General features: G+C 38.9%; 2 protein-coding genes across 3 annotated transcripts; one reads left to right on the top strand and one right to left on the bottom strand.

The window, feature by feature from the left end:
- Positions 1 to 262: 262 nt before the first annotated feature.
- LOC146499632 (tetraspanin-8-like) lies at positions 263 to 6,304 on the bottom strand. Of its 2 annotated transcripts, none has more exons than XM_085139043.1 (9): positions 6,039 to 6,304; positions 5,303 to 5,368; positions 4,824 to 4,943; positions 4,609 to 4,683; positions 4,405 to 4,503; positions 2,241 to 2,327; positions 813 to 872; positions 488 to 571; positions 263 to 385 (listed from the first exon to the last, which is right to left on the bottom strand). In XM_085139043.1, the coding sequence occupies exons 1-9, from the start codon at positions 6,117 to 6,119 to the stop codon at positions 281 to 283; spliced, it is 777 nt and encodes a 258-aa protein (XP_084995169.1). In that variant the 5' UTR covers positions 6,120 to 6,304; the 3' UTR covers positions 263 to 280. The 2 variants fall into 2 exon arrangements, with proteins under 2 accessions (XP_084995169.1, XP_084995170.1); XM_085139044.1 differs by having other exon boundaries at positions 4,830 to 4,943; positions 6,039 to 6,301.
- A 32-nt stretch (positions 6,305 to 6,336) lies between these two features.
- On the top strand, positions 6,337 to 14,709 carry LOC146499631 (ras-related protein Rab-19-like). Its single transcript, XM_085139045.1, has 4 exons — positions 6,337 to 9,074; positions 11,051 to 11,234; positions 11,963 to 12,066; positions 12,149 to 14,709. The coding sequence occupies exons 1-4, from the start codon at positions 8,880 to 8,882 to the stop codon at positions 12,338 to 12,340; spliced, it is 675 nt and encodes a 224-aa protein (XP_084995171.1). The 5' UTR covers positions 6,337 to 8,879; the 3' UTR covers positions 12,341 to 14,709.
- The last annotated feature ends 366 nt before the right edge of the window (positions 14,710 to 15,075 follow it).

Below are 15,075 nucleotides of genomic sequence, written 5' to 3'. Positions count from 1 at the left end.
TCCAAAGTCTTAATGTACAGAACAAAAAGCCAGAAAAAAAAGCATAAGAAAATGTGATAACTAGTTCAGATTGATTAATGTCATTAAATTGCACTTTTTTCTCTCTCTCTCCTTTTTTAATTTTTTTTTTTTTACAGCAGTAAGGCAGACGAGTCATTTAAATCTTATCTACTGTGCGCAAGTAGATTACTTTTAGACATGCATTTAAACATCAACACAGAGAAATGATAAGATAGCCAGGTTATGGAAATTAGGATGCGTGTATTAAAACAGCAGGGGGCTAGAAAGCACCGGGAACGTATCTGTTTGATTCGAGAAGAGCCATAAAGTCCTGTTTCCTTCTGATCTGGTCCATCAACTTGATGCTCATTACAAGTAAAATAACCTGGAATAGAAAAGAAAAGAAAAGTTAGCACAAGGAAAATATTTCAAGATGCTTTTCACCAACATATAACAATATATATATATAAAAACCACATACACATACCCAAAACACTCCACTTCCAAACTGTATACCCATCGACAACGAGAATGCAAGCTTCAGCTCGGAAACGTAAATTGGAAGGCAAGGCTGTGAACGAAAAAGTGAAAGTACAGGCGGGTAGGGGAGCATAGTTAGTTTTGTCTTCATCTGTGCCAGATAACAAGATTATATCATTATACTTTAAGTATACTGTGCAGGAAAGACACCTCCAGCAAAGTGGTGATGATTCACTGTGCAGGGGTTAAAAAACTTTGCCTGAATTTAAAAATCAGAAAGAAAGTCTACAAGAAATCAATATTTTTTTTGTTTTTAAGAATTTTCTTTTTACCTCTTGATAAACATAGTGGTTCTTTGGAGCCCCGAGTGTGGCGCTGCCTCGTAGCCGAATCTGTCGAAGAGTACAAAATCTCACTGCACAATACAACAAATTGAGGACAATTTCACCAGTTTTGGTTTTAGCTGTGCCCGGCGTTGATTGTTCCTTTCAGATTTTCTTGCTATTGCTTGCTGATCAGCACAACACACTCTCATGCTGATGAAGCTACACTGAAACCCAGAACTAAAAAAAAACCCCAAAAACATAAGATGATTTAAGTTTAGAATTAACTAGGTTCTACTTCGAGGTTATACTGCTCTCACGGCTTCAAGTCGTCCACACATCACCGTTACACGCTCTTTCTGATAACATTTCTCCTTCTCATTCCCAACTATCACAACTCACACGCCCAAAATAACACATGCTTTTTTCAGCATTAAATTTAACATTGCACTGCATGCTACAAAAGTTAATAAATCCAATTTGCAAGATTCATATTCTCCTTCCAAAACTTTGTGCAGTGATAGGGAAATTCTTACTAATACATATACAGTAAGGCCAACCACCAAAACATCTTTCTCTGCGTTTCAGTCAGAAAACTGACACTGCACCCCTTTGTTAAATCCTGACAACAGCTTTTTAAAGCCTAAAGAGGGTTTCACTGTGGTGCTGTGTTAGTGAAACTGGCCCGTGGACACAGTTATTTTTGCAGCTGATCTCATTAAATATGTATTTAGATTCCCTTTCAGATTGCCGCAGGGGAGTCACAACACGCATGCGGGCAATCGGGATATTTTTTAAAGTGAGCCAACAGATTTGCAGCGTTTCAGAGTCAAATTCATGCTACAAATTACAGAAAGGTTAACGAAATCATAAACATAAATGTCTGACTTTGACAAAAAATGGTTGAAATAAATAACCCAAATGTGTACGTACTTGCATGATGTGCTGAGAGGACTAAATAGCACTTACTTTTTTACTATTAACTATATTCCTTTTACATTTGGGTTTACAGTGTAGATTACATTCAACTTGAGTTTCCATTTAGATTTTTTATTTAGGTATGCCTGCATCTTTTTCAGAAATATCTCAAATGCAGTATTCCATTAAAACTGTATGAGTTCTACTTTGGTCTGTGGATAAACAACAACTAGTTAACCTCAATCCAAGACAACTTAAGCTATACACAGAGTCAAAGAGGAATAAATAACTACATTCATCGTATTGCTAGTTGGATATTTAAATGAAAAAACTGCTTTACTTGGACTCAAATTACACTGGCACTTGCTATGGGGAAAACCAATTGTGTCTTCAAGTTTCACCAGTGAAACTGCCAATTTAAATATGTCATTGGTTCCTCAGTTTCTAGAGGATAATGTGTGGTTACAGGACCAGAGATTAACATAATGACCACTGTTTTTATAAAAGAAAGACACTCACGCATTTTCCTGGATATTGGCAGTTACAGGATGAAGGGATGGAAGAGCCCCAGTCTTTGTAACCTTCAACGAGACCGCAGCATTCCAGCTGGAGGTGAAACACAAAGGTTCAAAACAGGTGCAGCAGTAATTATTTTTTGTATCATTTAGTAAAAAGTTGCAACAGTTCTTTAAAGTTTCATTAACACAAGGTGTAGCACTGATTTCCGACCTTTAGTTCGGTTTGGATTTGGAAACCTTCACTACAGACTTGTGTTTATTTCAAAGATACGAGTTTCAGGAAGGCTCTTGGCGTCAGAGGGAGAGTACTGTCATTAAAGCAACGGGCCTGAACATCGCTACTGTAATGGGCCTATTCTTTTGTTTAAGCATAATGCATGCAACTCAACATTTCCTTCCTGGGGTAGCCAAATTTTAAAAAAACAAAACCAAACAACACTCACGAGTGGTCAGTGGTGATTAATAGCAGATGTTTCTGGCGTGCATGATTGACAACAAAGCACTTTCACACTAGCAAAGTGTAGCTAGCACAGCTGCACTATGCTAGCTGTATACAAAAAAGGCAACAGTCAGCAGTTAGCAGAGGCAGGCACACTTTGGATCTTTTTAATACTCAAAAAGAGGTTAGTGTTTTTAACATAAAACATACTTTTATGTCAGAGTATCCTAACATACTGTAGATTTAAGAGTTGCTAAAAGCTGGCTGAAACAAGCAGGGCAAAAATAAGTCATGACCTTTATCATAATGTTACATTATAGTTTCTGTAACTAGCAAAACTTATCAGCCAAATTGGAATGAAATACAACAAAAGGTCTACCAGGGTGAACCACGCCTCTTGCTCTATGGTAGCTGGAATAGGCTGCACACCGCCCGCAGATAAGGATAAGTGTAAGAAAATGGATAAATGGCCAATCAAATTCTATTTTATATTACAGCGGAATATACTTGGTTTGGGAGCTAGTAGGGAGCCTGAACTTCAGTTTCTTCAGTTTGTTTTTAAAGGGAATAAGCAAGTATATAATGGTCTGTGTAACAGTTACCACAGAGAACCAAGGTTGTATCGCCAAGGTGTTTGAGATGTTTGTACTGGAGAACTTAAACACATAGTATTAAAAACTTGGCCCTAACATGGGGGAAATAGTTATTTGATTCCCTGCTGAAATGATAGGTTTGCTCACTTACAAAGAAATAAACTGTTTAATATACTGTTTCATTTTATTGGTGACAGACCAGAAAGCCAGAAAAAACACATAGCATAAAAGTTTTTAAATGATTTGCATGTAAATGAGTGAAATAAGTATTTGATCGCCTCTAACCCAGCCAGAAGTCTGGTTCGCACAGACTTGCTGTTTCACAATCGGTCAATCGATTGCAGATACTCCTGATCTCAAAGTTATGTGTGTAAATCCCAGCTGTCCACAGAATCCGTTTCTTGCATTCCAACCTCTCCACTACCGTGGGAAACACCAAAGAGCTTCCAAAGGATGTCAGAGACAAGATTGTAGACCTGCACAGACTCAACGAACACCTTCCCAAAGTTAGGCACAGAGTTGGGAACATTATGCTTTGTGGGTGTTTTTTTGCTAAGGGTACAGGATGGCTTCACTGCACTGAGGGGTCAACAGATGGGGCAGTGTACCGTTGAATGTACGTCTTCCGTTAGACAGACAGAACAAAGTAGATGCGTCATGGATGGATCTTCCAGCATGACAATGACCCAAAACATGCTAAGACGAATCAAAGGAGTGCATAAAGAAGAAGCTCATTAATGCCTACCCAGTCTCCAAATCTCAGTCCTATAGAAAAAATGTCAAAGGAGCTGAAGCTTCTCTTTACAGTTTCTGTAAAGAGAAGTGGGTCAAACCCCCTCCTTAGATGTGTGCAAACCTGGTGACCAACTACAAGAAACATCTTATTACTGTGCTTGCCAACAACGGCTTCACCACCAAGTCAATGACATGCAAATCAAGTTATCACTTTTATGTAAAATGAAACTATCGTCAAAATCAGTTCAATTCGATTTTATTTATATAGTGCCAACAACAACAACAACAGTTGCCTCAAGGTACTAATTAGAAGGCTGTCCATTTGTATGGGCAAACTTACAAATTCAGCAGGGGATCAAATAATCATTTCCCCCGCTGTATAAGTAACTTCTGCTTACTTCTTGCTGAATATGATACAGCCATGTCTTGTTGGCTTGGCTTGTTGTAGTGAGTGGCATCATGGACAGCAGCTTGGACTCTTCATTGACCACACGTTTCTGAGGAGAATTAAAATCTTCTCTTAGCATATTAAGACCACAGCAAAAGCTTTTTTAGCAGCTTTAGGTGACATTTTACTGCAGGGCCTTAACGTAATGCCATACCTCATAAATATCTTGGTAACTTAGTGCTGCTTTAACAATTATTGTTTGACTGGCTGCTGCCATCCCAGCTGCATACTGCACACAAACAAAATCGGTGGAAGTTTTAGTGACAAAGAAATCGAATGAACGAAATCTAAAACAAGAATAATGAATGAGTTGAGCTTTGTTATTTGACATAGATAGGACCCACATGCGCAGCAGCAACACAAACACACTTTTACCAGAATAAAACACCATCTCTTTTCTTTGAATGCTCCGAACACGCCGAGCACCGAGAGCAGCAGGCAGCCAATCTCTATCACGTACAACATCACTACGGAAACAGTAGACACCATCTGAAGAGGAAAAACCACAATGGTGTTAAAATGATACACCGACTGAACTTGTCAGTTTTATGTAATGAATAAGCCTTGAATCAAACATTTGTGAAAGATTTCACCCGACCCAAATTTCGCTTACACTTAACATTCACTTTTAAGGTTTGTTTGAGGTTAACAGTCATGCTTGCATTCAGAAGATGTGCACTGAGCATGAGGATTATTCACCGTCTTCCTCAAGGACACTGATGAGACCTCTTGTATAAATCCCCAGTTGTCCCCACTGAAGCCTGACAAGCATTTTTGCCACCTTCAATAAATGCGCACATCTGAAACTATTTTTTCCAAACCCCAAAACCATGAGAAGTCGGTCTTACTTTTCCAGTTTGTAAGATATCTCGATGATAAGCCACTGTCATTGTCAGCAAGAAGAAGCACAGCGCCTTTGGAGAGGAAGAACGCAAACATTTGTTAAGTGTGCAAACAGCTTTGAGTTAAGAGGATGTCACAATGCAGGGTGTAAGGTTAAATGAAATAAATATTTGAGGTTAAGAATAGGTCTGCTTGTTTTGCAGCTCGGGGAATGTGGAACTGCAAAGACTCTCAGTTTAGGGCTTAAATCATGGGTGTCACTTCTTAAAGGAGCAGCAGCTCCTTTGAGTGCAGATGGAAGGCAGAAGTACTGAACAGCAAGGTAACAGCACAGCAAAACAGAAGGCCTTTACATGTGACTCAGCTGGGAAAACACAGAACACTGTAAACATTACCAATGTGAGAATACTGCAGATGTGATTTGAAGGGAAGATGCTGGGGTGAAGATGGACGGAAAAGGATGGGTGTCCTTATATTAAGGCAGAAATTCATCACAATGACCATTTCACCCCCATTTCTGATGACTTCTTAGTGTATAACCTTAAAAACACATTGGAAGAACCATACAGCAAACACTGCAGTACACTACACGCGATACGCGTGGTATACAGACAAAACAGAATTGTTTGGTTTAGATTAATTGATCTGAGTGGGAACACGACAACAAATGAACTACTTAACCTTATAAAAATATATCAAACAGGCCCCTGGGCTTTAAATGCATTGATTTAAAATTCCTACCATATGGACTGAATTTGCAAAAATAAACGGCCTTTTCAAGCTCGTTTTATCCGCCACCACGACCACCGCGCTCCGCTGCATTCTGCTGCTGCTCCCCCGGGCTTTAAAACGCCCTTTTACATGGAGAAAACGTTACGGATGTAGACCTGGGACCGTAGCAGTCAGGGCATCTGTCTGCTGTATCCGCACAGGACGTCACTGTGAGGTGCTGGATGAGGGGTCTGTGCCGCTTTCAGGTGCATTCGGAAATATTGGAATCCGGGAGTAATGCTTAGCTTAACCGCGGTTAAAGGCAGAGTGGCTCTTGCCACATGGCCACAGCTAGCATCACGGAAGCGCTCATATCCTCTGAACAAAACTCAGTAAGACAGGCTAATTTATTCGAGCCGTCAAATGTTAATCTGTGCATGTCTAACTACAATGTGCCAGGTTTGCTGACTCCATATAGGCATACAAATGTATATATTTATTTTAAAAGGGATGGTTTAGGGTTTAAACACCCTCTTAGCTTAATCATAACTAATATTTGCATACACATGATTCATAATGTGCGCTTGCAATTGTGTATTTGCTTTATTTGCTGCTTTGTTAACCTGCAACGAGCCATTCTAATGGGCTAACATAGCTTACAGGTAGTTTTGGATTATGCACGCAGAGAACATTATGCATTGTAAGATGTATTTATTAAAAATGTAAAATACAGTTTAGTTTTAGCTATAGCTTTTTTAAATCAAGACTTCGCAGCGATAATCATATAAAAAGCTTCTTACATGCTTTTAGATTGAGCTGTTGAACAGAACAGAATGTTTCCCACTACTCTGTGTATTCACATGCAACAGCAAAATGTAAAACAAAAATGCTGTATTTCACCTAAAAAATGACAAAACGAAAGTACACCCTCTATCACTTCTAAGGTTTTATGTGTTGGGATACAATTCAAAGTTATGTGGTCCTTAAATGGTCGTTTTTTGTGGTCTTTAATTATGAAAATACAGTCTGAGATGAACTGTGAGACATGGCATTACACCATGTCATTATTTATTGAACAAAAATGAAAGTAAATTGCAGATGCAGTTTTTGAAAGTACACATTTTGAGTACACCTGTGGGCTTATTTTGCAGCCACTGAGCTGAATGTGAACTCCTCTGTGCATCTAAGTGTTCTACAGTCAGATGTGAGGACATCCATCTGATGGCTAAAGCTTGGCTGAAAAGGGGTCATGCATCATGACCATGAGGTGATAGATCTTTTAGAGCGGTGGCCCCCAGGTTGTGGAATGCTCTCCCTCCATCATTACGTTGCCTTGATTGTATTTATTCTTTTAAAAAGCAGCTTAAGACTCATTTATTTAGATTGGCTTTTAATTAGATTTGTGCTGTATGTTTGTTTATTAATGTATTTTATGTATTTCTGTTTTATATTACTGCGAAGCACTTTGTGGTTTTTATCCTGTGAAAAGTGCTATATAAATAAATCGATTTGATTTGATTTGATGATTCCAAGCACAGCGTCAAATCTACAACAGAATGGCTGAAAAGGGTGCTGCAATGTCCCAGTCGAAGTCAAAACGTCTACCTCAACTTCTCTTAAGGCAAGACCTTAAGAGAGCTGTGCATAAATTAGTGAACTGAAACTTATACAGTAAAAAGAATTGGGACAAAGGCTGATGATGTCACAGTAATTGCTACTAAAGTTGGTGCTTCAAGCTACTGAATAATTGAATATTCTCAGTTTTTCACACATTTCTTGGATTTTTGTTTAATTTTTCCTAAAAATTTCTTAGAAACTAGTAAGGCCGTAATTTTTACTATGTCCTAATATGCAAAATCTTAAAAGTGACAGAGTGCACTTTCTCTTTCCCATCACCATATGCACCTAAAATGTAAATAGCTTTGAGTTCAAGTATAATACTTAAACAAATATGCTTAGTTTCAATAATGCAATATTCTCTGATTTTCAGCAGACATATTGTGTGTGTAGGTGGTCAACAGACTCCATTTCCCAGGATCCAACAATGATGCTGGGCTGGGTTACTTGCGAAAAGCAGGTAGAGCAGGTTTCTATTGTTACGACAGGTGCTCTAAACAGCGAAAAAGAAAACAGGAAGAACTGGTGAGGGGAGAAAATAAAAGGGAGGGAGAGAGTCAGGTGGAGGAAACACAGTGACACGTGTGTGAAAGAGCAGCAGGTGGATTAGACAACCTGGATTACGGACACACATCTTTAAAAATTCTTATTTTGAGGAATCTCTCCTTTGCTGCGACAGAAAGAACCTGTGCAAAGGGGCAACAGGCCGTGTGCTGTTTTTTGCTGGGGGCTAAAGGTGGGTTAACACCTGAGAAGGAGCTGAAAAGAAAAGCAGAACTGAGACGGTTTTGTTTGAAAGAAGACAAGAGAGGCAGACTGAACTAAAAACAGAAGAAATGCAGACTTATTGGGAAATTTTTTGAATGACTGGATGGATTGTCTGAAGCTTTTTTAACCTTTGAACTGCTCTCTATCTTGACAAACCTTCCACCAGCCTTAAACTGGTTTTGCAGGCCATATTTACCTAAACCTACTCTGCTGATGTAAAATCTAGCCTGCTTACCAACTGTAGATTTTGTTAGAAGAAGAAGGAACCAGGGCATTTTTTTCAGTTGTTCCCTGTTGAAACTTTGAACACACCACAAGTTTGATATCCATATTCCTTCTTGTGACTGAGTCTTGATTCAAATTCAAAGATAACACAGCGTCTCTTCCCCTCAAAGAAAACCCATTCCTAGCGAGCTACAGTACTGGAGGGATCATTTCCTTCCACTTATTCCCAGGAAAAGACACACACTCTGCTGTGACTTCCTCATGGAGATGCCAGCACCTGAACATGATGATACTTTTGACTTCCTGTTTAAGTTAATCCTTATTGGAGACTCAAATGTGGGGAAGACCTGCGTGATTCAGAATTTCAAGTCTGGGATTTTCTCAGAGAAACAGCAGAACACCATCGGAGTAGATTTCACTGTACGGACACTGAACATTGAGGGGAAGAAGGTGAAGGTGAGTTCCCTGTAATGTGCGTGTCTGTGCGTGTGTGTATGTGTGTGTGTGTGTGTGTGTGTGAAAGGCAGTTGGTAGCATTTGTGGGAGAGAGTTTGGGTTTTTCCTTTTCTGAGGATTGAGTTAGGCTAAAAAAAAATCCAAGTTAAGTTTCTAGCTTACTAGTTAATGTACTAGTTAATACATCTATTTTAAGTTACTTTAGCCGGTCCATATGCTGTTGATTAGAGTAAATATATCATTCAGGACAGGTCTGCTCATGTCATGAGGAGTGAGGAACCTGGATGAATGGAACAATAGTTCTTTTAAATGTGCAGATGTGATGAACTTCTCTCAGTTTCTCAGTAAATGACATAACAATGGGGAGTTGTTCGGTTACAGTGCGAGTTACTGTATGCTGAGTTGTAAACGGGTCATGCCAGCCACTCACACGAAGGACCTGTAGTTCAGGTTTCTCTGCTTGACCTTTTGTATGAGTAAAAATAAACTTCTCTGTGCTGTCATTACACACAAAAAAGGAACTAATTGTTTGGGTGGATCACTATTGCTGTGATATACTTCTGGTCTGAATGCCTACTTGGATAAATACATCTAGCTCCTTATTCATACAGTTAAGTTGTGGCTTATGTATAATACATGTTCATTCACTATCTGCACTGATCAGTAAACACAGACAGGGTAGTGTGGCTTTTTAATGCCTCCTTTTTGTTCCCCTAATTGCTAACTTCATCAATCACAGGGGAAGAAACAGTATGTCATTCAAGACAAATACAGTAACTGCAGTGTTTGGTGGGCAAACAGATGGTTGCATGATATAAAGCCATGGCATGCATTCTCTCCTTAACTAATAGATCGTCTTTTTAAAGCGAGGGGAAATATTACAACTATCCGTGCTACAAATACTGAAGTATTACCAGAGCAATGATGTGAACTATTTCTGAAAAAAAAAAAAAGCACGCAAAGGGAAGTAGTTCAACTTCAAATGGCGAGTTTTAACTGTGGATGTTTAATGATTCTGTGTTAACTGGTATCATTTCAGCCGCATTGAATCTTCTGAAAACTTTCGATTTTTCACTTTAGCCTGTCTGTTTTTAAGCATCTGCAAATCACAGTGTAGGATCATCTTAAAGATTCAATCAATTCATAAGTAGTCTTACAACACCATCTAACTTTGCAAGCCTGAGACCTCATAATTCAGACTATTGGTATTAAAAATATCTGGATATCTTGGTGATGAGAAGTTATATCACAGTCGTATGGACCAATAGGAACTTATAATTATTTTCTTATAAATTATTTTGTTGGGTTCGTCTGTTATTGAAATGGTAGACTTTTCGTATGATGTTCATTAAGCAGAAAAGCATGTATTTGAAAGCCCCTACAAAGAGTTACTTAGTCACAAAACGAGACCGTTCACATCTACATAAAAGAGTCATTAGCCTGTTTTAAAGGCATTGCAGATTTATATTGATCAGCATCATGTGCATGTAGAAGTTTATGCTCAAAAACGAGCTGAGCATATGTCTATAATCTGCATTAGGTGTAACCATCACATAGCATTAAAACAAATGGGGTGGGGTTGGTGAGTCTCGTTTGTTACTATGACAGTTGTTACCACACTACAAGGTCTGTCTGGTCCTCGGGGACTGTTCTTCAGGGGAAGACTAATGAGTGCTCAACTGTGTGAGCATTTATGTGTGTAGGTGGGTGGTCCAGATAGCTCTCGTGTTGTGGGGCACTCCATATCACATTTTGAAAGATTAACATCTGTATCCACTGAGCTGCCTTGCACTAGGTGGAAATTTTCATGTTCCAAAATCCTGATACCGTTATTTGGAGTAAGTACTTCACTGATACAGAGCACTGAGAACAAGAACCTTAATCCAGAAATGATTGTTTCGATATAGTAATAATACTCTTTACTTTACTATGATACCATCCTCCTGTAATTTCTTAAATATGATTTATTGTTGCAGATGCAAGTATGGGACACGGCAGGTCAGGAAAGATTTCGTACGATCACCCAGAGCTACTACCGCAGCGCTCACGGCGCGGTGATTGCCTATGACATCACACGGCGTTCAACTTTTGACTCAGTGAAGCACTGGATAGAAGAGGTGGAGCTATATGGAGCAGCCAATGTGGTTCTCGTCCTCATAGGTGAGTGCTGACAGGGCTGATAACGACTGAAAGCATTAAGGAAATGAAGATTTCTTGGTATGCCGTTAGCCCTAAAGAATACTGGGAATTTGATTACAATAGCCTTTAAATGAGAAAAAGCCTCTTCTCCTGGCAGTTTTTACACAGATTACTGTGAAAACGTTCTCCTGTGATGTGGCTAAGGAGTTCGAAAGGCTTGTTCACACAGATGTTCAGTGGCTGAATCATGAATGTCTTTCCCAATTCCCCCCAAAAACTGGTGGGATGCATCAGTCGTTGTGTAAATAAGTGAATGCTGCTTGGTGAGTAGTATGCTTTGACTGAAGAAATGCACTTTTGTTTTTAAGTGAAAATGATACCAAGCTCAACTAAATAAAAAAGAATATTGTAGTTAGCATGTCCTGCTTTTGCAAAATATACAATTGTATCATTTTCAACAACAACTTTAGTCTGTTCCTGCGATCTGCAAGCCACTTTGCAACCCAGCCACCTCTGTTTTTGTTCTTTCTAACTTAATGCCCTATCTTTAGTCAATTAAGCCTGATTTGTTTTACATGGAGTCTTGCTGCTGCTTACTACATTTTAAAATTAACATGTGTTACTGCTCACAGTACTGTATGGACACGAGTAGAGTCTGACTTTATTATGTAAATTAGGTGCAAGGTAATATTAACAGAACCTGTGTCACTGTGTGTACATCACTTAGCTTCTTTATTCTCTCCATTTAGGTAATAAATGTGACCTGGAGCAGGAACGGGAGGTTCAGTTTCAAGAAGCCTGCAATCTGGCAAAACAGAAAGGCATTTTGGCTGCACTAGAAACATCTGCAAAGGTAATACATGCATATAATAAATAGATGTGACTATTTAATGCTGATGATACTTGTTATATAGAGCTTTTTTATATTTTTCTAGGATAGTCAGCATGTGGACGAAGCCTTCATGCTGATGGCCAGAGAGCTGCTGTCTCGTAACGGCCTTAACGTGCAGCCCGAAGACTTCGAGAGCAAGGACACGCCTCGAGTTCTGCTGCGAGCCAACTCTCGGCCAATCAACGGCACCATAAGTGCCAACACACACACACCAGAAAAAAAATCGTGTTGCTGATACAAATGCAGACAGGACAAGAAAAGGGACCGACGTTGGATGTTGGCAGCAAGAGAAAGATGGAGCTGAAGAACTGAAGGAGATACATCACTGTGGGAATAAGGGCGAGCACAGGCTCAAGAACATTCAACAATATATGCATCGAGGGGATTCAGGCAATTATCAGAAAATAATTGCCTTAAAAAAACAAGCAAGAAAACAACCAGTGTACTTTTTTTGTGATTTACCTGACCTGAAAAATAGTTGACCAGTCTTTTCATTTAGAGAATAACAGAGTGGTGATGGGAGTAATCAGTGTTGTGGGAAAGTTCCAGTAAACTTTTCTCATTCATGTCAAGCATTACTTGGACTGCTTTTGTCTCCCATTTAATGCCCTTTTATTTCCACAAGATGTCATGAGGCTACTTAAAAGGAATCCAGCAATTCATTTATAAACTGAAGAGCTATTATGGCTGTTTTTACAAGTTACAATCACACCAACAAATGTGCAATCAGTTAAACACAAAAAAGTTCCAATTTTCTTTCTTACTTTCTTTTTTTTTTGTTGAACTTTTTTCTTTGTGCCTTTATAGAGTTTTTGAAAAGCCAGTGAAAGACAATTAGATGTTGTTACTAAATGCTTTCAGAGGATTGAGTATTTCACCCAAGTGACCTCTTGTGTTGTCTCTGTAATGAGCTGTGATCCTCTGCTGCTGCAGTGTGTTTGAAAAAGTCCAGAGGGGGGTCTGCTATGAGCCAAATCACTGTGAATAATGTCATTTTTAAGCCCTTGTTTTTTTCTAAGATACAAAAGATACACGGATAATGATATGTTACATGCTTAGAAATGTCCGTGAGAGGTTGCGCTTTGTTGTGCTTTAATGCTTGTGAAAAAAATGAAACTGCCTTTAATGCACCATGGTCTGCGCTTGTGAAATTTTCTGAAGGTTGGGTTTTTTTTCCAACATATGTCCTTAGTTTTAGTGTGTTAATGAGGGGGATCCTGAGACTATGAAGGCCACATTCACCAGAAATTAATATAGTTCACAGTTTATACAGTGATTCATACTTGCTTTTAAGTTGCCAGCCGATTATAGGGGAACTTTCTTGAGAAGGGCTGGGCTGATGAGTACTGAATGGGTGCCTTCCTTATGAGTTAACACAAGATGGCACTGTGCTGTTACACATTGTGCATGAGGTAGGCTGATTGTTTATTGACTTAAAGACTAAGGTTATTTGGAACATATGTCAGGGCACTAAAAAACAATTAACCAAGTTTATATGAAAACCAGGAGGCAGGAAAAAGTCTCATTAGCCTAAAGGCAGAACCACGCCAAGACTACTTCCTCTAAACATAGCTGACAGGGTCAAAACCAGGATGCAAAGTTGGCAGACCTCACTGAAACACCAGCCTTGAAGCAATGTAACAAATGCTATGCTGATCATCAGTGTTTGTTGTTTTGGTTATCCAGTGCTTAAAAAGACCATCCAGGTGTAGCCTGGTCCCTTATCAGTAACATTGTGCTGCATCTGACAAGCAACAAATTATAAATACATGTGAGTTTTGTATTTTTTTTCTTCTTGATCCAGTCTGTGAGTTATTCCTTAAGAATTAATTATTGCTTGGATTATCATTTCTTTGCACGCAGCCTGGTTTAAAAGCAGTTAGATTGCCATCATCGGCGCTCACTTCCTTTCCTTTTAGTCAGTTTTGTCTGATTAGTTAGCTTAATCTTTGTCATCTGTAATGTAATGGACTGTTATGTCATTATGGTTTAACTGACTGTGCTGTTTGTTCCAGACTCTTATGTTATACACAGTACTGATCAAAAGTCTTGAGCCACTCATCAATTCCTTATATTTTGTCTCAAAGGAACCAGACTTTTAAAAGCCATATTTTAAAGTGGTACTTTTTCACTCATTTTCAATCCAGTCCTTGTTTCTCACCAGAAAAGTGTTTGTTTGTTTTTCATGTCAAGCCATTTAACACAGACCTATGAATCATTCAAGCTTAAAAAGGCATCTAGGTTTAAGGGCAAACCAGTGTTGTGTCTATGTGCAACAGACAACTTAGCAAAGAACAACTTTTTAAATTATATATCTTTACTTCACTTTGTTACTAGCAGGCTTTATCACAAACACATTTGTTCCCATTTCTTTGGGTGAATCCAGGGAAAAATCCAACAATAACACAGATCAACAGTCATAAAATTGTAATTTTGCAATAATAAGGTGATTCCCAAAGCCAAAAACCATGAAATTAGACAACTGGAGGAGAAAAGAAGTGGTAGGTGTATAAAACTATCCACAGCAGATGAACAGTATCTGACAGCCATGCCCTTAAGAAATAAAAAAAAAAGAGTCCAGTAAAGACCTAACAAGGGACCTGAGAGATGGATCTGGACCTTCAGATGATCCGTCTGCTTTTCACTGAAGCCACATTTGACATAGTCTAGGTGGAAGGATGGCTGTCAAGAATCCTTTCTTAGGAAAGGGAAACAGGAAGAAAAAGCTGAGGTATGCCAAATTACACAAGCACTGAACTGAAGATCACTGGAAACAGATCTTATGGAGGGATAAATCCAAATTTGAAATGTCTGCCTGAAATAATCACTATACACAGAGAAATTAAGGAAAGGGGTGTCTACAGCCATCTATAAAACACTCTGGAGGCTCTGTGATAGTTGTGGGGCTGCATTTCAGTGGTATGGGAGATCTTGCCTAAATTGATGGAATTATGAATTCAAGAATTTTTC

This window comes from Neolamprologus multifasciatus, chromosome 17, assembly GCF_963576455.1.
Source record: "Neolamprologus multifasciatus chromosome 17, fNeoMul1.2, whole genome shotgun sequence".
Taxonomy (NCBI): domain Eukaryota; kingdom Metazoa; phylum Chordata; class Actinopteri; order Cichliformes; family Cichlidae; genus Neolamprologus; species Neolamprologus multifasciatus.
This window is presented reverse-complemented; position numbering and strand designations above follow the sequence as displayed.

Bases quoted from the DNA above. Each gene is read 5' to 3' on its own strand.
- LOC146499632 (XM_085139043.1), bottom strand. From the start codon at position 6,119: ATGCAGCGGAGCGCGGTGGTCGTGGTGGCGGATAAAACGAGCTTGAAA. The intron at 4,944-5,302 runs GTAAGACCGACT...TTTCCTCTTCAG, and splicing joins ATATCTTACAAACTGGAAAA to ATGGTGTCTACTGTTTCCGT. The intron at 4,684-4,823 runs GTGTGTTTGTGT...GTTTGTGTGCAG, and splicing joins GGTGTTTTATTCTGGTAAAA to TATGCAGCTGGGATGGCAGC.
- LOC146499631 (XM_085139045.1), top strand. From the start codon at position 8,880: ATGGAGATGCCAGCACCTGAACATGATGATACTTTTGACTTCCTGTTT. The intron at 9,075-11,050 runs GTGAGTTCCCTG...TTATTGTTGCAG, and splicing joins TTGAGGGGAAGAAGGTGAAG to ATGCAAGTATGGGACACGGC. The intron at 11,235-11,962 runs GTGAGTGCTGAC...CTCTCCATTTAG, and splicing joins TGTGGTTCTCGTCCTCATAG to GTAATAAATGTGACCTGGAG.